This window comes from Diadema antillarum, unplaced genomic scaffold, assembly GCF_040938485.1.
Source record: "Diadema antillarum isolate AM-2024a unplaced genomic scaffold, OU_Dant_1.0 seq00000100_RagTag, whole genome shotgun sequence".
In the NCBI taxonomy this organism is placed as follows: domain Eukaryota; kingdom Metazoa; phylum Echinodermata; class Echinoidea; order Diadematoida; family Diadematidae; genus Diadema; species Diadema antillarum.
The window spans coordinates 1288025-1315981 of NW_027271188.1; the positions used below are offsets into that span (position 1 = coordinate 1288025).

The following is a 27957-nucleotide window of genomic DNA, read 5'->3' on the forward strand; positions in this document are numbered from 1 at the left end:
AACAGCTTTGCAATGGCTTTTGAAGTTGATGCTGGAACAGTTGTTATTCCTCATCAGGTGGAATGCTGAGAATTGCAAGATTATTTTGAACATTTCAGTCACAGTGCATATTCTGAATGTGTAGTACAAACACTCCTACATCATTCAAAACTGCAGCACAAAAATACTGTAGATATTTACCAAACTACATGTACTAATGGACATTTCCCAGACATCTATATATCTCTACTCTTCATTCTTCATCACATAAACATTAAAAGCTGAACAATTGCTTCTTTTTTTTACACTGATATATATACAATTCCTCACAAAATTTATGGACAAATGAATCATCTTGCAAGCATAGTCTAATATGCTTTCATACATGCGGATATTTTGAACCTACCAGCTACTACATGTACTGTGGTAATGCTATTCACTAATGACACAAAGCAGCCATACATTTTTTTTTTTTCAAGAGAACATTCTGAACTATCATCCTAGAGCTATAAAACTAGAATTTACAATATATGACAGAATTACTACATTTCCCTTGAATATACTTTAAAGAATTTATACACATATGATAGAATTTTTTGTACATTACAGTCAGCCTTGCTTAAGTCGACCTCACACAAGTAAAAAGCTTGACTAAGTGGAAGAAAAATTCTACCCTGAATGGATGTAAGCATGTTAATTCTATTGTGTAAGTTAAAATAAACCTAAGTCAAAGGATTTTCTAGTACCTGTGGATCCGACTTAGGCAAGGTTGACTGTAATCTAATGGTATGGGAAAGAGCTGAAACTGCTCCCGAGACATCATTCAGAGACATCATTCATTTCTTCAGGGGACACAAGAACATTCATTTGCTGAAGTCAAAGAGCAAGTGCACATTAATACTAGTACACAGCATAACTATCAACATGTTCAAGTCAAAGTTACAGCTAGCCCTATTTACAAAACCTCTCTTCTTCAGTAATCGCACTGGAGTGCATTCAGCCATGGACATTACAGAAAAGCCACAAAGGACTCCAAGGTTAAAACTACATCTTTGGGTAAACCATCAGAAAACTGGCATTTCTTGAAGGACCTCTGTCGAACACCTCGTTTCACTAGCCCGATATATTGTTGTATAAAGCGCTTTGCACCCTTTGGAAAAGATGCTACCGGTATACAAATGCAACAATGTACAAATGTATGTGTGTATGTATGCATATTGACCGACTTCTGACAGTATGTGGATTATAGTGAGCACAGCTTCTATAAAATGTTGCTTCCAAAATATCATATAGATATATGGAGCACCTCCTGCAAGGCACACTCGCCGGTAAGAGAATGAAAGGCTTCATCTTACATTTACGTTTGACAGTGACAGAGACCAGTCAAGACTTGGCCTGTAATTGGTTCCCATGGAGTCAACTGAATAATGTATATGCTGAATATTTCGTGAGGTTTTTATTTTCATGAATTTCGCAAGTCAGGTGCTATTCGCGAAATTAAAGACACACGAAAAATATTGACTCTGATCAAGCTATGAATGTGACGTACGCGTTCTCCATTTGGTACAGGACTCCACGATCGTGAATTTAACCACTCACGAAATCGTCGAGAAGTTCCGATTCACGAAAATTTAGACTCGCTAAATATATGGCATATACAGTAATAAGTCGGTTGATCATTGATAATATCATGGCATACAGTCAACTCCGCGCAAGTCGGCACATATGTCAAATAATTGGCCAAGTCGATTCATAGCCTTATGTGTATCATTCCTCCATACACACATAAGCCGAATATCACCTAAGTTGATGTGATTTCCTCAGTGCCATCACATTCTATTTATGCAGAGTTGACTGTACTATTCAACTGATTCTTCACTGTTGTGTCATTACAAGCGCTCACTGTAAAATCACATCAACTAAAATCTGTTACAAAGTGCCTGTGAGACAATTATCATCAGCCTGGACTTTATTTCATTTCATTACATTTTCCATATGAGAAGATGGCTGGATAGCCCATACTCAGCTACACTAGTTGGTCCATCCACAAAAATAAGAGCATATTCTGAATAATCACAGTAGACGTATTTGAACTGTAAAAAATAAAAAAAAAGAAAAAAAATAAAGAAAAAGAATATGTAAAATTCTCATGACACATGACACGCAAAAATGATTAGTCACATGTATTCTTAGCCTACTTTTGCAGGTGTAAAAATGGCTGTCTAAAATGTAAACAGTGCTAGCATTTTTGAATATGCAGACACAGAAAGAAAGATTCAGGTACATAAGGGAAAGCTCACGGTCAGATAGAATGCACAAAAGATGTTTTCGATGTTTCTTTCAAAACAACTACAAATGCTGATCTTTTTTCATGAAAAATACATGTTCATTGATTCAACTGATACAAAATGCAAACAAAAATGAATACAGTGATAAAAGTTCCTATTTGCGATTGAACGAGTGAGAAGTAGTGAAAAATGCTGTTTTGCAAACTTGAATCATTTTTTTTAGCATTACCATATAATCAGTCTAAGAGCAAATATTATTTATATAGTAGCAAAGCTGAAAGTATTCAAGTTCATTTGCACTTCTACAAATGCAGCAGAACTTTGATCATTGTGACAGACAATGTTGCATGTAAAACAGAATCAGAATCAGCTCTGACAGAGTTTTATTTCAGATAAACTTAAAATAATAATGTACACTGATTTCACCAAACCGGACACAGTACCAGCTGAACAGTTGCGCAATTCATTAAACCACCAAAATTCAGATCACTTCCCTTTGGTGAAAGAAAAACAACAACAACAACACCATACCATACAATCAACTGTGAATTAATCTCCACAAAAGTCCAATTTTGCATGAGTTGAAAAATTCCCCTCCGTCAAAATGGAGTCACCCCAAACGATAAAGTAGACTGTGTATGGCGATACAATGTCCAACTTCACGAGAAAAAATGTTGCCAGGACAATGATGCCCCGCTTTAAAATATACAACAAAGAATGCTTTGTAAATAATAGATAAGAGATGGCTTTTGCAACTGCATGCCTGAAAGTATATATACATCCCTTGACATGAGAGTTGGTCAACTTGCTCTTTTGAACTGGAAGACATGTGAAAAGAAACAGATAGAAATAAAAGCAGAAATAAAAGAGTTTGGAAAAGTAAAACCCATACACAAGTTCAAAGACTCTGAGTATGAAGAATCCCTGATTTTAGAGTCTCACATGATTAAAATGATTCTAAGTGTTCAGTCAGGGACACACAAGAGCATTCAAGAGCTTCTTCAATGCCATGACAGACAGATACGCCTAAAAACAGAAATAATAGGCTATATCAACCTCCATATGTTCAAGAGCATGAAAAGGAAACCATCAAAATGCTACTCCTCTCCAATATTCTTCCAGCAAATCTCAATTTCCAAAATCGTTCAATGATTACTTTCAATACAGTTGCAAGCCAGATCTCTTTTGATGTCAAATGTAAGAAGTGCTTGAACTTAATGAGGGGAAACACAACAACATAGCACAGAACCTTGATCAACTTTGTACTCGCTCTGACATATAATGGTGATCCGTGGCAAACTGATGGGAGTAACCTAAGCCATGTGGCGCATAATTGGCTTTGAATCGTTCTCTGTCCATTCACCACCTCCAAGTAATATTTGGCAAACTACTGCACAAGTTCTGCTTCCATTACTGCTACAATGGCATTCAATTGCAATGATATTCTGCAAAAGAGATTTCACAAGTGTGTACATGATGCTATAGTAGTCTCATTTGGTTCGAACCCACAAGATTTGTATATGCAAAATTGGTCACACATATCTCTGCTCTATAGGCGAACAGGGGAGGGGGAGGAGGAAAACGTTTGCAATGGGACATTACCCACTCAGTAGCATATCCAGAATGAAAGAAGGTAGCCCGTAAACGATATGCATGATTTCAGTCAAACAAATAGTACATGTCTTAAACTACAAATTAATACTACTATAATTTCACATAACCCTGGCCCATCCCAAGCACTGCTTTTTCACTGGTTATTTGGCACCATAGCAATTTTATATTAAAACAGCAAGCGACCAATGCATCAAGTACAACGCTTCCATTTAGAGGGCTGTAGTGACATTCTGAATGAAACATGACAACAATGATAATTTAATTAAAACAAGAGCAAGAAAAAGAAAGAGAAAAAAAAATGATGAGTGAACTGTGACATCCTGAACACGGAACAAATGCTTTTTGGTCCCTGGCTTGCCATGGCTTTGCAGGTCAAAGTTGAAATGATGAAGATGTACAACCAAAGACTGGAAACTAGACTGGTTGCTTGTACCCTGCAGCCGAAGAGTGTAGGTCAGAGCTGGGTCATGACGTAGTCTCACCTGCACTTCCACACAAATAGGCTGCAGAAAGGAAGGAGACACACAAATGCAAACATTTCAATGTGAAAAACTGGTGACAAATTTCATTTTCAACATGACATTACTGTGATTCATACAGCATGCACTTTGCTTTTGTTTGTTTCAAAGAAAAACACATATCATTTACATATATAATATTTCATAGAAATGGGGGATAGTTCATCAATCAAAGAAACACTCATTCACTCCAAAACATCTGAATTTTTTTTTTTTAATAAACAATGCCTAATTTGAACAGTTATTAAAGAATCTGATTGACATTTCAGACAAACAGATAAGGTATTTCCTGTCGCAGCGGACGGGTGCAATTAACTCGCTGTTTTCATTTTGACGTGACCTCGCTTTCCTCTTGAATGAACACGTTTTGCACGAAAATCGCTAGAAAAATGTTGCAGCAAAACTGCTGTAACTTTACTATTAATTCATATTTTTTGATAATCCAAACGGTTATGAAAAGTAAAATCCTCATTTTAACCTGCCATCATGTTACCTTGCTTAAATAACGACGATAATATATTCCAAAATGGAGCAGAACTTCACTTTCAAAATGGAAAATAATTGTCAGAAATCGTTTCTAAAATTTCACATTTTGACTTTGTGAACAACAAAAAACTTTAAAGTATGCTACTAAGTATGTATTTCTTTACGGAGCTCTAAAATATCACATTCGAGAAGTCATGCGTCCGGATATGTCTGGAAATAATAGAAAGAGGTGCACTTTCTACCTTCGTTCCGAGCATGAAATTTCATCTGTAGTCATTCCCACACGGGAAGACAGGATACAGTCCCACGTACCCACATCTTTGTGGAGTTAACATCACCTGTACTCTGATCGTAACTCGTACTGGGAACTCGTAGTTGTATTGTTACTTACTAGTGCAGTAAAATCTGCATGAAGTCCGAATGATCCAATGTCATGAATTTACAAGTGGTATCATAGCTGGTACAGTCAAACTCGGATACCTCGAATTCGTCGGGACTGAAGAAAATGGTTCGACGTACGCGAATTTCGAGGTACGCGTACGTCAAATTTTCTTCGACTTATCCGATGTTTATCGATGTTCAACATGGTGTCTGTTATAGTGCCTACTGATTGTTTGCATGCTTGTCAATTTGAATTGAATCAACTTTTATATGAATGAATTGAGTGAAAATTGGAAATGAAATCAAAATTTCAGAAATAAAGATTTTGGTGGCCCGATCGCGCCACCAAAAAAAAAAAAAGTCGGATGTTTGCCTGTACTTTTGAAAATGAACAGCGGTAACAATCGGCTACGTAAGATGATAAAATAAATGTCAGAGTTTTGCGTTTAATTGTGGAAATGAATGACGGTAATATTCGACTCGGTATGATACTAAAATAAATGTCGGATGTTTGCTCATACTTTTGGAAATGAATAACGATAAGACTCAGCTCCGTATGGTGCTAAAACTAATGTTAGATATTTGATTTTGCTTTCGGAAATGAATAAGGATAACATTCGGCTCCGGAAGACGCTGAAATAAATGTCGAATTTTTGCTATGACGTTCGGAAATGAAAAACAATAACATTCAACTCCGTACGATGGTTAAATAAATGTCGGATGTTTCCTTATACTTTTGAAAGTAAATAGCAATAGCATTCGGCTCCGGAAGATGCTAAAATAGATGTCAGATGATCGTTTTTATGTTCGGAAGAAAATAGCAGTAATATTCTGCTCCATCATGTCCATATGATGCTAAAATAACCGTCTGATGTTTGCTTTTAAATTTCGAAATGAATAACAGTAACATTCAGCTGCGTTTAATGGTAAAATCAATGTTTGATGTTTGCTTGACGTTCGGAAAAGAGTAACAATAATATTCAACTCCTGACAATGATGAAATAAATGCTGGATGTTTGCTTTTATGTTCGAAACTAATTTGCAATAACATTTAGCTCCGGAAGATGCTAAAATAAATGTTGAATGTTTGCTTTGATGTTCTGAAGTGAATAACAATAATCTTCAACTCCGTACGCTGATAAAATAAACGCCGGATGTGTGCTTTTACGTTTGAAAGTAAATGTCAATAGCATTCAGCTCCGGAAGATGCTAAAATACATGTCGAATGATTGCTTTTACGTTTGGCATATTTGGAAGTGAACTGCAGTAACATTCTGCCCCATACGATGATAAAAAAATATTGGATATTTGCTACGGTACATTTCGAAATAAATATCACTAACATTCAGCTATACGTTTCATGGTCCAAAATGTCTGATGTCTGCCTTGACGTTCAAAAATGAAAAACAGTAACATTCGGCTCCGTGCGATGATAAAATAATTGTCAGATGATTCATTTCACTTTCGGAAGTGGACAGCAGTAACATTCAGCTCCGTTCGATAATGAAATAAATGTCGGATGTTTGAAATGAATAACGGTAATATTCTGCTCCGTACGATGCAAAAATAAATAACAGATTGTTGCTTTATCATTTGGAAATGATTAATGGTATTAATCCGCTCAGTTAGATGCTAAAACAAATAGCGGATGTTTGCTTTCACGTTTGGAAATGGATTAGGATAGTATTCAGCTCCGTAAGATTCTAAAATGAATGTCGGTTGTTTGCTTTTACATTTAAAAATGAATGACGGTAACTTTCGGCTTTTTACAATGCTAAAACAAATGTCGGATGCTAAGAAATGTCAGCAAATCCTCCCATTTTCTCATTTCAAACGTAAGTTTTGACCTCCTCAATATATGGGCATCAACTTTTATAATAATCTCTACGCCTATTTGTCAAATCTTTAAACACAGAGTAAGATGATTGAATTTTCCATTCATTTGTTTTAGACATGGGCATCTGTATCACTTCAATAATGCTTAATATTAATTTGTCTATATTTAGTAGGACCGATTTAGTTTTTCTAATGTTTTTCCTGATTTTTTTTTTTGTCACCAGATTTTACTTTCGACCACCAGAAAATAAAAATCAATGATATTGGTGGCCCGATAAAACTTAGTGCGGAGCCCTGTGTATTCTATTCTTCATTGTGATCGGCCTATACTTCCAGATTTTCATAATCGCATTGCTGGAAAAAAAAAAAGTTTCAGTGCTTGCGTTCTCGGGGAAGTAAACTTCGTGAAAGGCAAAAAAAAATATATAGTTTAAGAAAAGGCACTACGAGGGAGATTGATGTTTTGACAGTGGAGCGTGATTAAAGGCAAAGATATAACTGTCAACGTAAGCAGGTGCGCCCCGACGGTTGGGAAATCTACGCGCACGGTATGACTGTCTCCATCAAAAATCAAAACACATGCGTGGTTAAAGAAAAGCAAATGATGAGGCAGCGCGTAGTGCTATCGTAAAGCACTCCATTGGCACGGGTGCTATGTGCATACCATGTACGTGTGTTGGTAGGTGTTGGGGATTTTCCTTGTCAGCTGTGTATCGGGTATTTCTTCTTGGGCGCGCGATTGTTCTGGTCTCAGAGTATTTACAATCGAGTGTGAAAACATTTGGACATGTCTTCGCTGTCCACGCGCGCTTAATCGGAGTTGCTGAGTGATGTTTGCAATTTCGATTCGAGCAACATGCTGGGAAAAACAATAAGTTAATTAAGATCGGGACATTAGATTTCCCTTCGAGGTAACCGAACTTCGAGTTATCTTTTTCGAGCTACGCGAATTTTAATACACGGAAACTCCATAGGAACAATCGGGACTTTCATTTTGCCCCCGAGGTAAGTGATATTCGGCTTATCCGACGTCGAGGTATCCGAGTTTGTCTGTACACAGTCCTGTCACTTTCATCATCAAAGCCTCCCTGATACTTTACACAGTCATTTCACGTTTTCTTGGTCCTTTCTTCCTATACTTCTCATGGCTTGGTCCAATTCTCTATTCTGAAATGCCTGAGCTTGAATTTATATTCTCAATAATAAGGAGGTGGGGGGGGGGGGGGGCATTAGAACAAAACAAAGTAAACAAGAGTCACAACAACATCAATGTTAAAGTGATTGTTAATAGTACTCTTAAATTTTAATGTCTCCTTTGGAGAAACCAAATCAAAAGTTGTTTAATAGCAACTCACCAGCAATCATCTCCTCCAGTGCTGATGATATGGCGGTCATCATAGGTGAACTTGACATTGGTGACGTGCGCTGAATGGCCTACATACTTCTTGTGTGGTGCCTGGTATTTGACAAGACATACATGTAGACAGGTTCAGTGCCATGTCATAGCTCTATGAAATGCCAAATATCAACAACTATGCAATATATCAACAGGTATCAGTCAGAAAATCAACAGGTATCAGTCAGAAAAGTGAAAACTTTTACAACAAATCTGAATAGCACTGACTGTATTTTCTCTTCCTGGATGGAGAACATTTCCGAAACATACACATAAAAAATGAGCTGTTCATAACTGAACTTAAAGTCATTTGTGATGTTAAGTATTCTTTTATGTGCAGACACTGCTCTAATAGCTGGATGCTTTCATAAAGATGTAATTTCACATAAGAAATCCTTCGGAGGGGCTGGGGTGCAGCTGGGCTGATCTTTCAATGACATCCACTTACATATTTCTCTGAACAGGGAAAGGAGAAGAGCTTGACGAAGCCAAAGTCGTCTCCCGTGGCGACTGCATTGCCCCGCCCACTGACGATGGAACAGTTGACATCTGCCTTGTCTGCATTCCTGGGCCAAATGCCAACCACTTCCTGTCCAACGACGCTGAAATCAAATTTAACAGTGACACAAGGCCTCAGTCCCTTTCTCTCTCTGACTGACCACAAACACTTTTTAAGGCACTACATTGCTCTGTTTCCAAATAATACAGACATCCTACAGGGCTTCAACGTCGGATTAGTATTACAGCAGTAAGCATGATACTCATTCAGCAAAATTATTCACATTCACATTGCCATATTCTGCATCAAAACTGTTTCGTTCTGTTCACTTTCATGGCACTGCTTGGCTCATAACACAAGATGTAAATGGTTAATGATCATGAAAATACTCGTTCTATCTGTGTAGAAATAGGAACAACAATTACAACAAAAATGTTGTATTTCACTACTCTGTTTGACTAGCATAAACAAAATTACACATTATTCATAAACTCTACCATTAATCAGCTCACATTCAGCAAATCAGTTTAAACACATGCAAATTCGTTCTCTGAAGTCTGAAATTTTTCAGCTCTTTGAAGTTTGGAAAGCTCTCTAATACTCTACACAGGATATGATGAGATGAAATCACATGTCTGGTCTTTGACGATTTGAGTATTTAAAATACATACCTTGTCCAAGAGGCCCATGTGATATTTTGAATCTGAGTGCTGTCAGTGATGGGAGTTCCACTTGGTACTGTGTACACCAGACGTTGATATGTCCCTGTGCCAACCTAAAGCAAGTCAACATGTAACTGCTGGTCAGGGCTATTGTGGTGTTTACAGTCTTCCATAAGCATGCAAACTTAACTAATTTCCAAGCCTAGACATCCATATTTGAGAGGAATTGGTTTTCAAAAGCCTTCAAATCGTATTTACCTCTTTCAATCCATATCTCCTAACAAAACAATACAGAACAAAACAACAAACTATGCACACTAACAGATATCAACATAGAAACCTAAACTCATAATGCGACAAAAGCAAATAACGCCAAAGCATCCTACATGATAATCCCTCCTCTTATGGACTGCCACCTGCCAACAAAACTCATTTTGATTCAGTGTATATTATGTCAGGACATGTCATTATTCATGAAATATCATGAGCTGTTGACTTACAAAGAAGGTATTACATGGAGTTCCTGAAGTGTTACTGTGAGTTTCAGTGACACTGGTAAATTTCATGCAGTGCTAAATCCTGTCTATATCAAACTATGCAGTGTCCCCACCTGTATGTATTGGCTGTCCGATGAGAAGTCCAGCTGAATCACAAAGCTCGGGATGCCTTTACAGAAGCCTGCCCTCGATAGTGCAGACCCCTTGCTGATGTCATAGAAGTCCACACTGCGATCATCAGAGCCAACTGCTAAGTACTTGGAATCTGGACTGAACCTACAACAGAGCGGCAGGGAGCAATGGATGTGTGAAGTTAATCATTTCACTCACTACCGTTTGATAAGGAGTCTTTTTTTTTTTTTAATCCAGAAGTTAGCATTTATAGTAGATTGCTACTACAACATTTATATCACTTCAATGACCAAGCTCACAGTTGATTGGTTGTTATTACAGTTACTGTAAGGCATGATTCTTAAAAAGCAGCATGGAACAGAGGCCTGGAAGCGAGGTAAAGCCTGGATATGAATTCATTTCTACAGTAGCACACATTCTCATAAAATTCAACTCTTGTCCTCCCTATGTATGTCATGCACAAATCTGTTCCAGGACACTTTGGTAAATAGATGAGCATTAATGTTCCCTGACTTAAATGAACTGCACCCTGGGTGCCCAACACTTACTTTATGTCCTGTATCGCTTTGCTGCGGTCTCTTTTGCGGCCCCAGATCTCTAACGTAGCCACAGTCAGGATGATAAACTCGCCGTTCTTCAGTCCCACTGCCAGCTTCTCCCCATCCGGGCTGTAAGCAATGGACCTCGCCGGAGTTCCGATCACACACTTGTTCAGCATTTTCTGCATTAAATGGAGGTATGTGATTTTGATCCGTTAATAATTTCTCTGCAGATGAGTGGTGAGCCTTGGCTTGGCAAGAGGAATTACTTGAAATGGTAAGTCCTATCGGCACACATAAGATAACTAAATTTTTAAGATAGTCAATGAAGATGAAAAGGGTTCAGTAGCCTTGTAAAACTGATAGTATGTGGGACAGATAGCCATAATAGGTGACTGCATATGAATGACATATTTGTGAAGACACATTAACATGAGATTCAAATGTGTGCGTTGTTAATCAAATTCATGACATATCCATACAGCTTTTCAAAAAGATGACTGATGCACAATCTGCTTTAAATAAAAGAGGACTTTCACAGATTGAAAACAAAGACAGCATAGAGTAGACACACAGAAAAAAACCAAAAAAAAAAAAACACCACCAAACAAACAAACAAACAAACATAAAGCTTGAAAATGTTGCAGATCACAACAGGAGAACTTACTTTGTCAACGATGTCCCATATCCTGATGGTGGTGTCATCGCTGGCAGAGGCAAAGATCTCTCTAGTCGGGTGTGATGACAGACCCCACAGTTCTCCCTCTCCATGCCCCTGTGCCAGGTTGGTCACTGTGCCTTTCTTCTCATCAATCTCAAATATCTCGCTGTCCTTGGTACCTACCAGAATTTTGCCCTGTGAGGACAAGTCCATGGTAAGAGAAGGTAATTTGCCAGATTTTTTTTTTTCTTAACATCTTGATATGAAAATACTGCATTTCATGGGGAGCAGTTAGTGCTTCATCTACTGACATTTGGATAATGATTTGTTGGTTCTAATGTGCCAGAACTACCAAGCCACAAACATTCAGATAGCCATTCCAAGAAAGAACAAGACATATTTTTGACTCCTCAAAAACAACAACTACTACAAAATAATGATATTATATTAATGTGCCGTCTGATGAGAAATTATTTTTTACTGAGAACATGATATAGAAAATGTAAATGATTAGTTGTCAACATTTCATAATCATCAGAAAAATGCAAATACCTTCAGAAAACAAGAGGAAAAAAAATTCTGTCACCTTTGATCGACACACGCTCTTAACTACATCCATCTTATTGCCTGTGTTGAGCTGGAATTTCTTGCAGTGCTTCATGTCTTGGTCCCATAACTTCACAGCATGACCACTCCGTCCCCTAAAAACACCAGAAAACGAAACATAATATGCTGTTAAACAGTATCTACTCTTCAGAGTATTCATGTTCGGTGATGAGAAAGGGAAAGAGTGTCCATCCGTGCCCGGTGGCCATCAACGGCATAACCACTTTCATGTTTCTACAGCATGTTCTGTACATTGCAAGGAAACGTGAATATTGTTTTAAGGAATTTGAATCTCCAGATTTACCACACATACAAAAATGTGGATGAACAGAATGTTACAATAATTGACTGTACCTGTCAGCGTACTCCATAGAATTCACACAGCAACTGGACACAAGACCAAGAAACCTCTTCTATGGCTCATGTATTCTTCTCTCTTAGCTATTCTGTAACTGTCTCATTGGCCATTGGGAAACAAGCTTATGGGAACCATAAGACTTGGGTTTTTTAGTATTCAAGGCAACTAAGATTTAACCTGTATAAAGTTACTGTAAAGGTAGAAATTTTCGTACATTTTGCACCAAATGAAACTAGCGTATAAAGAAAAGTGTGCACATTAATTGCTAGTTTTATGTAATATCATTTTATATCTCTCATTTGAATATATAGTGTATATATTGTAGATGAATAACTGCTATTATTGTTAGTTTTCTTCACTTTCGCCAGTCCTGTTGAATGAGTGAATTTAATGTAGTACAGCAGACCAGTTACCTTTGATGGTAGTATGTGCTGCTACAGCAATTAACCATCGTGGCGGCAGTGAGCTGTTTGAAGTACTTACTCAATCGTCATGACCACCGTGAAATTAAAATCATGCAAAATTCTTCTTACCTGGCTGAGGGTGAAAAATTACTCATGTGAAAATCTTCACTTTTAGAGTATATTGTTCTTTGTTTCTTCATTTACCATAACAAGACAGCGAGCATCGTGACATATTTCGCAAAGAAAGAACAGTTTACCATAGTTAGAATATCGAGTGGTGGTGCTTTTCGGTGAAACAGTAACTCACGCTTTTTCTTTGCCTCCAGAGACAATGAGCGAGTCCCCGAGAGTCGTGTACAGAGTGAATACGGCATCCTGGTGCGCCCTCACCACCACCCTTGACAGCATGTGGCCCTTCCACACGTACACGTCCCCGCACATTGACCCTGTGTACGTAGTGTCATTCTAGTGGAAGCATGATGGTGAAACAGGGAGGCAAAGTGGAAATACCATTTACAGAAATATGCATACAATGCACAGCTGAAGTTCTCTGATACACCATGGTTTGTTGAGAAGCCACTTGACTACGACATTTCAGCAAAAGAAATATAATCATGCAAACTCATTAGAGAAGTAATCTGAATGTTTATACAAAAGCCAAATTGTCATTATTCTAAATAGCATTTAGTTAGTGTTAGTTAAGACATCATTTTTGGGCATAGGTTCCACTTTCAGTTTATTTAGAGATAAAAATGAAGAAAATGTGAAGGTCTATACTCAAATATAAGAACAGGAAATAAACAGGCCTTAAAGGCATCAAAATGTTTAATCTTTGTAAAATCTGATCTGTCTGGTCCTACATGTCACCAGTGTCTTTGACGTTATCAATGTATGAAGCGATGAAAACATGATGGTTGAGGTGATCATTAAATGCCTCAAAAAGTAAATATCTTTCACTCAACACATTTTCCTCACTCAATTTTTCTTGTAGATAGTACCCTAGGAATGGAAGCTATTTGACAAGCATTGTACAAGCATGGTGGATTCTGCTCACAAGTTTTGCATGTTTGAATGTTTCTTCGTCCATTTAAACAGCAGTATGCATCTCGGTCAGCAAAGCACATTTTTCTTTTCCCTGTTATAATTGAGTTATGACAGTGTCAAAAAGTCTTGTGTTATAAAGAAATCTGGATTGCCAAGCTGGAACATCACATGCACAAAAGAGATTATAGAGAAGAGACAACAGCTACGATGTAAATGATAATGAACAATAAAAGATGCCAAGAGATAACAAGGAATGAGGCTAAACTCACGGCTCCAAATGCTATTGACAGCATGGTCTGCATCCTGTAGTCCTGGGCATTAGATTTGATGAGCAGTCCCCTCTTACCCAGGAGCTGGCTCCCAGCTACTGTCCAGAACTTGACGTGCTTGACGCCAACGGTCACAAACTGTGTGTCCGAGTCTGGTCTGAACTGAGCCAGAAATATGCGTTTGGTGTGACCCACGCCACTAGCCGTCTTGGATCCTATGGTGTAGATAACAATGATAAGAAAGGTATGTGGTGCTGACTAACAGTTAAAGCATGCTTAACAAACATGTATTATCAATAATAGCAAATTGTACATGAAGTGCTGTACTCCTCCAGCATCAGCATTACCATACAAAAAGGTCAGCACTTCACTCACATACATCAAACACGTCATTCCTTATACAGCAAATCTCACCAATTTGAAACTTACCTCTATTAATATAAATCAGTCAACATATCGTCGATGGGGTGACAAGACCTCGTATCTCAAAAATGTCAAAAAAAAAATTTTTGGCTTAATGGTCAAATAATGGGTCAAGTGATGTCTTGGCCAAATCCCAACTGTCTTACTCCAAAAATGAAGCCACCATGACATGTCAAAGGAAAGGCTTTCCCATTCACTACAGTGCTTTGGCCGCCATGTTTTTTTGCTCTCCCGAACATTTGTCATTTTTGAGATACGAGGTCTTGTCACCCCAGCGACGATATGCAAAATTTATGAAAATGCAGCATACCAAATTCTAAAATTCTTTTCAATGATACATATATAACACTGGTTATCAGATCTACTGTCCGACCTCACTTATCTGGTCACGCTGGGAACAGCTGGTATCTGGATAACTGATTTGGCCAGATAAAAGGATATGCTCAAATACAGCATTTTATAGCATGTTCTGCAGGGAGTAAACACATCATTATCATGTTACCAATTCTGTGATTATTTGCAAAGTGTTGTAATGTTTCATACATGTAGTTCAGATGAAACAGAAAGAAAATCAACAGTGAGTAAACCATCTCTGCCCATAGATGAGTTTGTTTGACTGATATTGACCAAGAATGAGATTGAGATCATGACCCATTGCATACTGCCACCGTATGAAACCACTGCATGGCACTGCCAGTTGAACAGCACTGTGTCAAATGTCATCTCTAACAGTAAATATGCTTGAACTGCATCCACAAATTTTGCAGATTTTGAAAAGTATCATTGGCAAATTATTCACACGAATATGAATTTCAAAATTATGAGAGATTTGGCACTGACAAATGCATGAAAATATGAAGAGAATTATAAGTCAGTGGATGATACAGATATCAGAATAAGTGATGGCTGGATAATCAAAGTTGGACTGTATTTCTATCATCAGTCTCACCTTCTTGCCAGCGCCAAACAGCAATGGAGTGGTTGTTGTCGATCCCAACGGTCAGGAGCAGCTTTCCCGAGCCACTGAAGTTGACCGAACACACACCACCTGTGTGAAAGCCCCGGATGATGGACAGTGTCTGGAGGGTCTCTGCATTCCACACGTTGACTGCCGGCGACTCGCCAATCTGACCCGTGGCCACCACGCCCTTAAACTTTGGACACTGGTTCACATCCAAGCATATGATATCATCGGTGTGTTCCAGGTAGAAGCTCTGACCACCTGTGTAAGGAACAGGATGACTATTTACAGAGACTGCCTTTTAGTGAGGGAGGGGTTTAATATCTAAAACGTGGCTTTAAGATTACACTTACTTTATTCAGATTAAGATTGCAGTACATGATTGACAGGCTGTCCGGTAACTCTAATTAGAGTTTACATGGATATAATCTCTATGGTACATAGGTCAAAATCAGCAAAGGAAATTGTATATTATTGTAAAAATGTACTAGTTTGCAGCTCTGCAACATGTATACAATGTCATTTCCTATGCTGGGGGCAGTGTGTCAAAAGTTCTCTGGGCACCTCTGCCAGTGTAAAGGAGGTTGTGGCATAGGAGTATGATGTCCAACTTCTTACCCTTTTCCAAGTTCTGCACTATCCCTGCTCCAGCTGCATGGTAGACAATGTCTGCTCCGTCGTTGAGGTAGTGAAGGTTATTCCTGCAGTCGAAGCCACGGTAGCCATGAATGTGCTGCAATGTAAGCTCCTGTAAGGGAAATTTTTCAAAGTCTCTTCAAATAGTGGCTACCTGTGATGAATTATGGCATACACATCCATCGCATTGTAGCAGTACTAAGCAAGTAATTCTATCTAGTACTCAATCATGAGCCCTTAAAACATTTATCACATGCCTCCTAAAGGAAGCATTCTTTTCAACAGCAGAAACTTTCAGAGGATTTCAACATCCACAAGATAGTACAAACACACATCATTAGAAACTGTGAACATTTGAAATGACCCTGAAATAATCCTGATTTGTTCACGTTTGATTAATTATTATTTGATCATGTTTTTTTGCTTTTTTTTCGGGGGGGGGGGGGGGGCGAGGGGGTTGTAGAACAGTGTCTCCTTCAACTTCTTACATTTGAACAAAACATGGTTAATCAAACCTCATCACAGGGAAGAGAAAATTGCAGAATTCTCTGGCCATCACACACATAAAGATGGTGTTTGACAGTAATTAGTGTCTTACTTCTACTTTGCTGGGTCTCTTCTTCTTGCCTGTATCCACACTGCTCGTCTTGACCTTGGGCGGCCTTGCTGCTGCTCTGCTCACACTGGGTCTATGAATCAAAGGCAAAAGAACCGACATGACACCAAACCCTACTCCTAAGGATTACGGCAAAGCACATTAAACACCCAGTAGCGAAGGGAGACCATGACATGGAAAGCTAGCCCGACTCTGACACATTCGGAAATCCCCATAATGAATTGTGTACAGGTTTATGCACAGCACACATGCAGCAAAAGAATCTCATCTGAAGTTGCATGTTACTGATGAGTGAATGCTCTGGTGTACATAGTCACTGATAAGAAATTGTATTCTAGTGGGCCTGCGTTAGTCATGGTTATGCCAGTGAGCAGCAAACGAAGATCGATTTAATCTTTCAAACCTTGTCTTCCCATGCTCTTTAATTGTGACATTGTGCCACTGGAAGAGGGATCTTCAATTTTGAGACAGTATGGTAGGAGGCAAACCATGGAGTGAAGACATTGATTGACACAAGAATACAACTCAGAAAAGGGGCTATGGAGATAAAACATCAGCCACATGGAAATCAGCAAATTTAGAGGAGATACTGCTGGTGCAATTTTGGCATGAGATTTCATTTTGTACTTGGGCATCCTTAACAGTGTTGTGTTGCTGATGTGGTAACACTGTTACTTTGATTATATCTCCGATAAGTTTTCTGGTGACAAGGCAAAAAACAACAACAACAAACAAACAAACCAAGCACTCTCTCCCTTTTGGCTTCCATATTGAGATGTCATGTCACAAACTTCAAATGAAATCAAATCATGGTTTGACATGACAGTACACAGCCATGATGGAAAACATAATATGTGCAAGGTACCGGCAATTGCATGTTGCACTGAAGGCTACATAACGCAGTTTACACTTTTTTTCGCAGACATTATCTACAGACAGAGATGTCTTGGTCGTCACCCTGCTGGTGTCTCTCCATCTCACACATTGTGTGGCATCTTTCCTCCTCACCTATCCTCCTCCTCCACCTCCTGAAGATGGGGTTTCACTCCAGCCATCTCCCGTCTTGGGCTGGCGTAGGTCTTGGTCGAGTAGTCCATGTCCTTCTCTCGCTGGACATCGCTGTCATAGCCTGGACAGTCACATGGACATGAGACAGTTGAGTAAACCTATTATGGTACCTCTGCCAGATGTTCATTCTTACACATCTAACTTAGATGGCTTGTGTAGTTTCAACAGGCAAGAAGTAAACTGTCATCTATACTGTATACACTCTCATACAGATTTTAGACATATGACATCTCTTTTAGTTCTCCCCCCCCCCCCCCATACACTCAACAGGTGGAATATACAGCACACTTACTCCTCCATGCTTGATACTGTAACAAAATCTTCATGACGCAATTTAACCACAACCAACAACTGAAGACATTGAAATAGAAACTAAAATAAGATTACATAAAAAGTGTTCCCCTTCCCTTTCTTCTACACTAAACAAAGAAGGCACAGACACCTTATATCATTTACAAATGCAATGATAATGACAAATTGTGACAAGCAACATACAGGCTCACTGAGTGGATAGAAAACAAAATGAAGCAAGACAAACATTCAGAATAAACAGAAACCTACAAAATAGACAGCAACAGATTACCCATTGAAAATAGAGTGTAAAGGTCTTTGAGCATGACTACACTTGCATTTGGAAACAAAAACAGCTTATACAGTTCTCGTCTCAGTCTGAAGTATCAGGCCTAAAGAATATTCTGTTTATTTGTCTTTCCTTTCTAAACTGAAGTAGAAATAAACCATACAAATAACTCACCTTCCTCTTCAGAGTCTGTGTCTGAATCATCACTCTCGCCACCAGGACCACCACGGCCCTGCGTGTCATGTGACCACACCATCACGGACGTGTCAGCCCCTCCTACAGACACTAGCTTCTTGTCATCATGTGCCCACCTGACGTTTGTCACGTGAGCGCTGTGTCCCACGTACTTCTTGAATTTGGCATTCTTTCCCTGTGAAATGTACAATTTGGAATAGATCTTAGTCTTTTATGAAAATGTTACATTTTCTACTAGTGAAATTTACGTGGAGAAACAATGTCAGGCACAAAATGGATTTTACATCTTTATAATCAGTGCTATTTCACTTTTTTCACACGCTCATTCCATCAACCTGTTGAGGACGAGTCCCGAGTATACTCGGGCAGGGGTCTATGGGAAATGCGTGTTGTAGCAAAATCAGCCTGTTCTCAACGGGTTAAAGAAGTCCTACAGGCACACATGTATGCATTTGAGTAACAATTCACACTCTTGCTTTTCCAATGAAAAACCAAATATGAACAGTACTTCTTGCAAATTGTCATCAAGACACATTGTGCAGCAATTCATTCATGTAAATGTCACAATCTTCACATTGGTAACAGGTCGTGTATACCCACATTTTAATTCTTCAAGTAAATGATCACATTCAGTTTTGATTTTCGTAAGTATAAACTTAACTCAGATACTGTAAAATGAGGAATGTTCGCGTGCATTTTAATTTCGGGAATTTTGCGAGCGCCGACATTCGCGAAATTAATATGCACGCGAAAGTTCTTGCCTATACAATATGCATTGGATGCCAGTTGCAATTCGCGAAAATTTCATGCTGCGAGAAAGGCCATCGGCTCCTATTCACTATTACAGCAATGGGCACCAAGAAAAATACTAATTATTTAAGCAGTGGCAAACAATAGCACAAACTAATTAAGATATACTTACTGCAGCTGGCCATTGGAACAGCTTCACAAAGCCAAAGTCATCCCCGGTGGCAAATGTCGTTCTGTCATGGGACAGGCAACCAGCATTCACGTCTGTCACATCACTTTTAGCTGGCCAGATTCCTGTGCACGTGTGGCCCAGTACGCATGTCCATGATGCCCACTGTAATCGCTCAATCTCCATGTTACGTATCGCGTGGCGCTTGCCCCTCGGGGCTTCAAAGAACAGTTGCTCTTTGGCCCCAGAATTTAGCATGATGAGTTTGCCTGACATACCAACAAAAGATATTACTTCAGTAAAGTCTTAATGCATTTTACACTGGAAATGGAGAGTAAGATGTTTTTTTTCCACTGCATACATTTGACCTTTCAAAACATGGTGGTTATTTGGGGACACCCTAGATTCAGTTACAGCCTGGAATATCTATGATACAACATCAATATCAAGTGACATAGTATAATCTAAAGAGATAAACAGCTAATTGCAGAGGTTTTAATATGTCTTGGATAGGCCCTAATAAGGACACACAAAATCATACAACATCATTTTCAGGTCACTGACATGAGTATGCTGCAAAAAGAACACACCTGGTATAGTTTCTGGCAAATTAAGGCATTACATCTATGCCCAAAATGTCAAATTATAAGCTTTTAAACAAGTTTCCTGATACCTAAGCTGGCTCTCAGTGCTAAACCTTTTCATTTCTACTACATTCTTTGGCTTATTTTTCTATTCTGACATTGCTCAATATGAATAAATGCAAAATACTGGTCATCTTCTTGAAGTCTTCTTTAGAGAACAGTATTTGTGGAGGTTGTTCATTTTCCACTTGACTACTTGCCTTGAGTCTAAAGCTGAATTTTGTTCTTTAGGTTTCAAAATAACTAAAAGGGGCAAAGCTTCTTTGAGTTTGTTAAATTTCACTTGTTCATTCCCAGACAATGCAGAGCAATATCAGTAATTATTGGCAAGATAGCACAAAGTCTCATACCATATGAACACAAGAAACTAAAAAAAAAAAAAAGTATGAATGTTGTCAACTACTTAGAATATCTGGAACAAGTTCTCAACTGCGAAAACCTACCTTGTCCATCCCAGTCTGTGTGTGTGATATAACTTGATGACCCTTTACACGTCCCCACTCTCTTGCTGTTCATCACATTGTAGATGTCGACATAGTTATCGTGGGATGCTACGGCTAAGTACTTTCCTGGATCTATATAAATATGAAATAAAACACAAGATTATTTAAAAAGAAAAGCAAACTAAGCAACAAAAGGTGCTATATATAAGAGAGAGAGAGAGAAAGAGAGAGAGAGATGGATCATGGGTTCTACATACTGCCATGTTTAATCTCTTTTCAGTTTTTTCCTCAAAAACAACCAACAATATCTTTCTCACATGTTAACTGAATTTCTATACTTGCTTCAACAAATTCAAACAAACGTGAAAAGTGTTTCAACTTCTTCTGGTCATGTTTTCATACTGTCATATTCCAAATCATATGTTGCAATCACATACTCACAAAGAAGCATTTCATACACGTTGTGTAAACTTCCATTTCATCTATGCAATTGGAAAATCTTATGTAGAAAAGCATCAGTTTCAAATTTCCTGGCAATACTCACTTGGCGAGAATTTGATGTCCGAGATCTCCTCTTTTCTGTGGTGAAAGCCAGCAATGTCGTTAAGTGTTTCACTATCTAGCACGGAGAAGCTACCTGAGCGAGGGCAGAAGCAATTGAAACATGATTTAGACTCTATGTAAAAATGCAATATGATGCAATTGCACATGTAAAAAGGCACTTGCTGAATAATCTTCAATTGATTTGGACAGAGACACATATAGGTAGAACTAAAGAGACACATACAAACTTAAACACAAACTCATCTCGGTGTGTATCTTACATATCTAAGTACTAGAACATGAAATGAGAACATCGCAGCTGTTGGCTCACCATCCTTGAAGCCCACGGCTAGCCCCTTGCCATCCGGCGAGAAGTCGCAGCACCGGGCACCCACCTTCAGCTTCCTGACATTGATCAGCTTATGGGCCTCGCTGATGTCCCAGAGACGCAGCGTCTCATCATCGCTGACCGATGCCATAATGTCCTTAGTAGGGTGGGAGGCCAGTCCCCACACTTCACTCTCCATGTGGCCCTGTGGTTTGGCAACACATGATTGTAGTGGTAAAATGTGTTTATCGGGCAGAGGAGAAATGTCTGTATGAAGTGAGTCACACATACATGCTGTTTGTTTGTTTCTGAGCCCAGGGCAAGGGTTTCCTTGGAGGTAAAATGCTTTCAAAAAAAAGAAGAAGAAAGAAATGTGGTTCTAAATCAGGTAAAAATACATAAAAGCAGATAGCTTGTATTAGGGCAATTGACCCCCCCGGGCAATTATCCCCCAGCTAAATACTGGTTAGTGATATGGTTAGAGTAAAGATTAGGGTTAGGGTTAGGTTTTAGGGTTGGAGTTTGGGTTAGGGTTAGGATTAGGTTCAGGATCAGGATCAGGATTAGGGGAAGTGGAAGGGTCCAGGTAATTGCCCTAGACCCAGGCAAAATACCTTCATATTGTACATCTTCAAATCTGATATCCTGAAGGCTCTCAAAATTTTGTGCTAAATTCTTACAAATATGATGCTTCCACTTCTGAAATTTCACCACACAAAAATCTCTAGCCAGGTTGATGTGCCCACAAGCATTACAGAGAGAGCATTTCTCATACAAAATACTAGGAATTTACGCATCAAACATCATCAAAACCTGAGCGATGTTTTGTGACATCTTTCCTGACCTGAGTAAGTAGTTTGATTGGCCCACTCTTCTCAATCTCCAGAATCTCGCTGTTCTTGGTGCCGGCCAGTATGTGGCCATGGCCAAGAACCACAGAGCGGATGGCCGGCATGTCAGAGGTCAGAGTACCATACGAGTCATGCGAGAGGCTGGATTTCTTGATGGCATACGTCTTGAGGCAGCGCTCAAATGCCTCGTCCCAGAGAGCAATCATGCCATCCTTTCCTCCTGTGACAAAGCCCTGCATCACAAGGACAGACTTGAAGTGTTCTAAATCTTTGCACATATGTCAGTAAATGGGTTAGCTTTGAAGATACAGTTGACCAAGAACACTGCACATACTCTTCCTGCTGATACTAAAGCCACTCTCTCACCAGCTTTTATAGACTTCTTACTATTAAAACTGGCATGCACAGATTATAATAGGATTCCCTTAGTTTCACAATTATTGAGACAATTTGCCTAGATATTGGCAGTGTCTTGAAGGTGATATTTTTAATAAGCCACAAAAAAATAAGGCATGTATAAGATTTATCATGATGTGCTATTTTTTTTTCTAAGCAAACAATAAACAGGGCAGACTAATCAAGTCATAACCATGAAGCAGTAGGCTGCAGATAGAAGTATAAGTTACACAGCTTGGTAGATTACATGAAAAAAGAGGACTGAAGAATACCTCAGATCTACATTTAATGACACAGCTTTTGTGCACCTACAACATGGATGATTACAACTGACTGGAGGAATTTACCAGAAAAACTCATAACAGAATTTATTCTGAAATGCACAAAATATTAAGGTGGACTTATGAAAATTAATCCCAATATTTCAAATATCACTCACCTTATCTAGTGAATGCATGGCAAAGCAAGGTCCTTCGTGTGCCTTCACCATCTTGACAAGAGTGGTGCCTTGCCACTGGTAGATGTTGCCGTTTGCACCCCCGGAGTACGTCATCTCTGGAGAGCGCCCATAGCAGACGCACATCATGGTGTCTGGTTTGCCAACATTGCCAAACGTGCCACGCTTTTGGGTGAATCCTCCACCTTTTAGGTAGAAAGATTACATATCTAGATTTGAATATATAGATTAATCGTTACACAATCGTTACACAAGCATGTCACCCAAAACAACTGACACAGATCTGGTTAGTTTGGCAGCAAGATTTTTCTTTGCATGTTCTATTTCTTGTGCATGTTTCTTCTTAGAAACATTACTTGATTACGATCTGTAACATCTTGCCCCATTATCTGCAGTATTTCTTCTATGTGAAGGAACAAACATACACACAAATGGTTACATTATGTCCACTTACACAGAATTTTTAATGCCACACATGTAATGTAAGAAAGGAAATATATACATTTACATATAAATGTAGCTTTGCATTTGTAGCATCTGCATTTCAACCTTCATTTCAATGCTTCAACTACAATTTGATAGCTCACATCCATGAATACCACGAGAAAGTAGTCATTAATTGAGATAAATACAAACTTGCATTGCATAGCTCGTTTTGTGCATAGTGATAGTTTGAAAAAAAGTCTACAACGATGCATCCATGATATCACATGCGATTTTTTATCACACTGGAACAGCTTCTCCACCTGCAAGAGTCCAGAACTTGATGTGCTTCATCCCCACAGTGACCAGTTTGTCGGTGTTGTGGGCGCTCCACTTGATGACGAAAATCTTGTCCTTGTGGCCCCGGGTGGTGGCCAGTTTGTCGCCCCTCTTCCAGTCCCACACCACGATGCTGTGATTGTCGTCCAGTCCTACGCTGGCCAGCTTCTTACCATCAACTGCAAGGGATCACATGAACACACACACATACAAACAAACAAACAAACACAGAGTTGTATGTTGTATGATGTATTTGTCGGGTTTGCACATTGCACCAGGCATTTCATTATCTAGAACCAACAATTTACAGGTTAATCAAGGTATACTCCTGTCTGATCTAATCAACTGTGTGAATTGTAATTTCTCACAGTAAGATCACACAGATTAAACACATGAGATGATCACATCTCTTTAAACAAACAAGCACAACTTTTGTGGGAAGGGCTTCAAACAAATTTAACAATTTGTCCATCTCGCAATCATAACAATTTTGTACCTTAGCTATTCATAAACTTTTCTTTTTCATTTCCTATTTTTCAAGGGGAGGGGGCAGAGATTGGACAGCATATCTGGTATATGTCTTGGCACATTACTACACTCCCCCAAGTGGTTGACTTACAATGTAATAGCACTTGCACGCAAACTTTTGGACTCATGCAATTAACATCATCGTCATACACATGGAGTAACGTGAGTGAAAAGTCAAAGGGACACAATAACACTTGCAAGCCAACACATGTGGTATTTGTATACTTCAAATTGGCAAATAATTACTCATAAATTGCACAAAATGAGACATACCTGAAAAGTCTAAGGCACAGACACCTCGTTTATGTTGTCCCTTTAAAAGAGCAAGAGGCTTCAGTGTCTCACAGTCCCACACATAGATTGATGGATCTCTGCCAACCTGATGGGGTTGAGAAGAAGAGTGAAAGTATTCAAATATTACACAACAAACTTCATCACCACACAGTGCACAAATGAACCTATACGAAGAAGAGTGAAAATATTCAAATATTACACAACAAACTTCGTCACCACACAGTGCACACATGAACCTATACTGCAACAGACACTTGTCAAAATATTGTGTTGGGATTTATTCAAAACTCTGGTTTTGAAATCAAGACAATGTAAAAATTAAAAAAAAAAGCTCCACTGAAATCTGCAACTGAAAATGGTAGGTATTTACAGGCGCATACATACATTAAAGATATCTATTGCTAGAATAAGCAGGACTTCTTCATATATGAGGTCTGAAATTAGTATTTTTTAAAACAAAGTTAATACTCATTTTGCAGTTTTTCCACTTCCTATGCTTGCTCTTGCAGTCATTCTAAGCTTTTCCCCACATACAATCTCTCTGATCAAAGAGACAGCTTGCAATAGAGATTTGGGTAGTTTCCTAAAGGGTTCTAAGACAATTACCCCCTGGACAATTACCCCAGACCCTTCCCCTGACCCTCACCAAAATTCTAACCCTAACCCTAACCATTACCCTAATCTTTACTCCAACCCTCTCACTAACCAGTATTTAGCAGGGGGGTTGTCCTGTTACATCCTCAAGTGCATACATGATATTAACATCCTGCTCGTCAGGCCATTCACTCACCTGGCCTGTGGCGACATAGTCCTTCAGTGGATGAATACATAGACACAGGATGTCGTCAGTATGGCCGAGGAAGAAACGCTGTGAGTGGGTGTCCCTGTTGTAGACAATTCCAGCAGCTGCCACGTGAAAGACGACCTCCCCAGTCTGGGTGTAGAACAAATTGTTGCGACAGTCGTAGCCACGGTACCTGAACATAGTAGAGAAAGTGACATCTTGCTCTGAATACGCATGATGTGGGTGATGCTAGTACAACAAGCTACTATGTTATCAAGTGATCAAAGGTACAGGTTGCACACAGAAGTGCAATCCACATGCAACCATGTAGGAAGTCACAACAACAGCATGAGGTAAGTAAAACCATCACCATCATCATCAAAATGCTCACAGAAAGCTTTCTCACTATGGCCGGGGAGGGGCATTGTGATGTGGTGTTCTGATAACTTTGACTTTAAGATCTGCATTGTTCCCTATAAAGTAAGCCTTACTGTTTATGTACTGTCCTGATATAACTATTGTTAAGATAGATGTTTCAATGGCTGTGAAGTTTGGGATTTTCCTAAAATTCACAATCAAAATCATACACACACAAATACACAGGAAATGTCATCATAATATATAGGATTCTGACACCAACGGTGTGAAGAAAATATCCACTGAAAGTCATGATCCTTATGAAAATAATCAGGTGTTTTTCTTTTTTCGGGGGGGGGGGGGTGGCTCTTGAAGATGTTGTGACTTCTATATGTTAGTCCTTTTCATATACTATTTCAAGACTTGCACAATACAGTGAACAGACATGATCCGATTAGTGACAGTAGAGGATGAAACAAGAGTCACATTAAAACTAGCATGTTGACCCTGTCTTCCTGAGTCAACATAGAAATGGAAGATAATCACTCACCCGTGAACAAACTCTAGTTTGATTCCCTCACTTGGACCATTCAGCCTCTTCTCCCCCGTAGAATTCTTGGTCTTGTTCTGCCTCTTGAGCTGGCCCAGGTCCTCCTTGTACACGGTCCTATCGTAATCGATCTCCTTCTCCTTCTCGATGTCAGAGTCCAAGTCGCCGACGTCAGACATGTCTGAATCGCTTTCTTCACTATTGGAGTCCAGGTAACCTGCAGAATGTATTGGCAAGTGTTTGTGATGTAAACATACCATTTTCAATGAGCATCAAAGGCAGCAGGTTACAGATGAATACAGCTTTAGCCAGTTCTTCCCCTATTAGAGAAATTCAGAGTCCTGTTGCATGAAAGTTGAGATTAAACATAAGGCTGAAAATCAAACATAAGTCTCTGAATACTTAACACTGATTGGCTGACACCTAACTCATGTTTGATTTTCTGACTTGTGTTTGATTGTATCTTTTTATGCAATAGGTTGCAAGTTTTGCGATATGTCCACCAAAAGGACCATTATAATCAGATTTTTCCTTTTTTTTTTTTTTTTTTAGTTCTAAATGGACAAAACCTTGCAAAACATCTGGTTTATTTTCTGCCTGTCTATTATTTCAAGGAAATCCATTCTCTTGGCTGAGCATAATGTAGCTAACCTCAATAAAACTTGTTCAACTCCACTCACATAAGCATGACTTTCTAGGTAGTTCAAGTGTAATTCTCAATTCAAGTGTATTACTTCTATAAGCAGGACTCTATCGTACTTGAAGAATTCTTCTAGTGCAGTGTATGTCATACCTGAATCATGACCAGTGACGGAGTCATCCTCAGCACCAACTCCCTCTGGGTTGAATTTCCAGAGGAAGACGGCATGGTCGCCTCCTCCAACTGACACAACATAGCGCTTGTCCTGGGTGAATCGCACATTGGTCACATGTGCAGAATGTCCAACATACTTCCTGAACTTTGCCCCTGGAATACGACATGGGGGAAAATGGATGGAGAGCATATATAAGCAATCTTTTGAGAGATACCTGACCTTTTGAACATTTGTTTAACTGTAGTTACTTCTTTCTCAACTTTTGGTATTACAAATATCCCTGCTTTTAGAGCCAGTGACATGATATCCACCAAAGGTCATTTGGCACTTATCCCTGTTAAGGTTGGTTGAAGTTGTTTGTAGCACAACTTGAAGCTAAACACAGTTTTCAGAAGGGCTAAAAATTCATCATCCACCATTTGGAATTTGCTGGCAATACATCGAACGGATATAACAAGAAATTTGTCTGGCTGATGCCATTTGCTGGGATAATGATCTTTGGGGGAGTATTTTGAGATCAAAAGTGTAAAAGAATTTCAATCATATACATACAAATTTTAATCCTGACGAACCCTCTCCATTCAGTAGTGGTTAGGAATAATAATAATAATAATAATAATAATAATAATAATAATAAT

The 27957-nt window shown here is 38.9% G+C and overlaps 1 protein-coding gene across 1 annotated transcript in view; it reads right to left on the reverse strand.

Moving 5' to 3' along the window:
• Positions 1–3932: 3932 nt before the first annotated feature.
• Positions 3933–27957, reverse strand: part of LOC139726839 (echinoderm microtubule-associated protein-like 6) — a 41910-nt gene continuing 17885 nt past the window's right edge. Inside the window, exons 10-35 of the mRNA XM_071637832.1 lie at positions 27298–27471; positions 26505–26721; positions 25604–25790; positions 24793–24898; positions 23976–24170; positions 23212–23414; positions 22370–22609; positions 21529–21730; positions 21199–21291; positions 20655–20786; positions 19571–19836; positions 18628–18823; positions 17814–17934; positions 16788–16878; positions 16172–16301; positions 15542–15814; positions 14170–14384; positions 13164–13321; positions 12075–12189; positions 11495–11683; positions 10837–11009; positions 10270–10432; positions 9669–9772; positions 8947–9100; positions 8458–8558; positions 3933–4384 (exon numbers count right to left, since the gene is read on the reverse strand). Of these exons, the coding sequence (XP_071493933.1) occupies positions 4360–4384; positions 8458–8558; positions 8947–9100; positions 9669–9772; positions 10270–10432; positions 10837–11009; positions 11495–11683; positions 12075–12189; positions 13164–13321; positions 14170–14384; positions 15542–15814; positions 16172–16301; positions 16788–16878; positions 17814–17934; positions 18628–18823; positions 19571–19836; positions 20655–20786; positions 21199–21291; positions 21529–21730; positions 22370–22609; positions 23212–23414; positions 23976–24170; positions 24793–24898; positions 25604–25790; positions 26505–26721; positions 27298–27471 (4223 nt within the window). The 3' untranslated portion in view covers positions 3933–4359. The remainder of the gene's footprint in view (positions 4385–8457; positions 8559–8946; positions 9101–9668; positions 9773–10269; positions 10433–10836; positions 11010–11494; positions 11684–12074; positions 12190–13163; positions 13322–14169; positions 14385–15541; positions 15815–16171; positions 16302–16787; positions 16879–17813; positions 17935–18627; positions 18824–19570; positions 19837–20654; positions 20787–21198; positions 21292–21528; positions 21731–22369; positions 22610–23211; positions 23415–23975; positions 24171–24792; positions 24899–25603; positions 25791–26504; positions 26722–27297; positions 27472–27957) is intronic.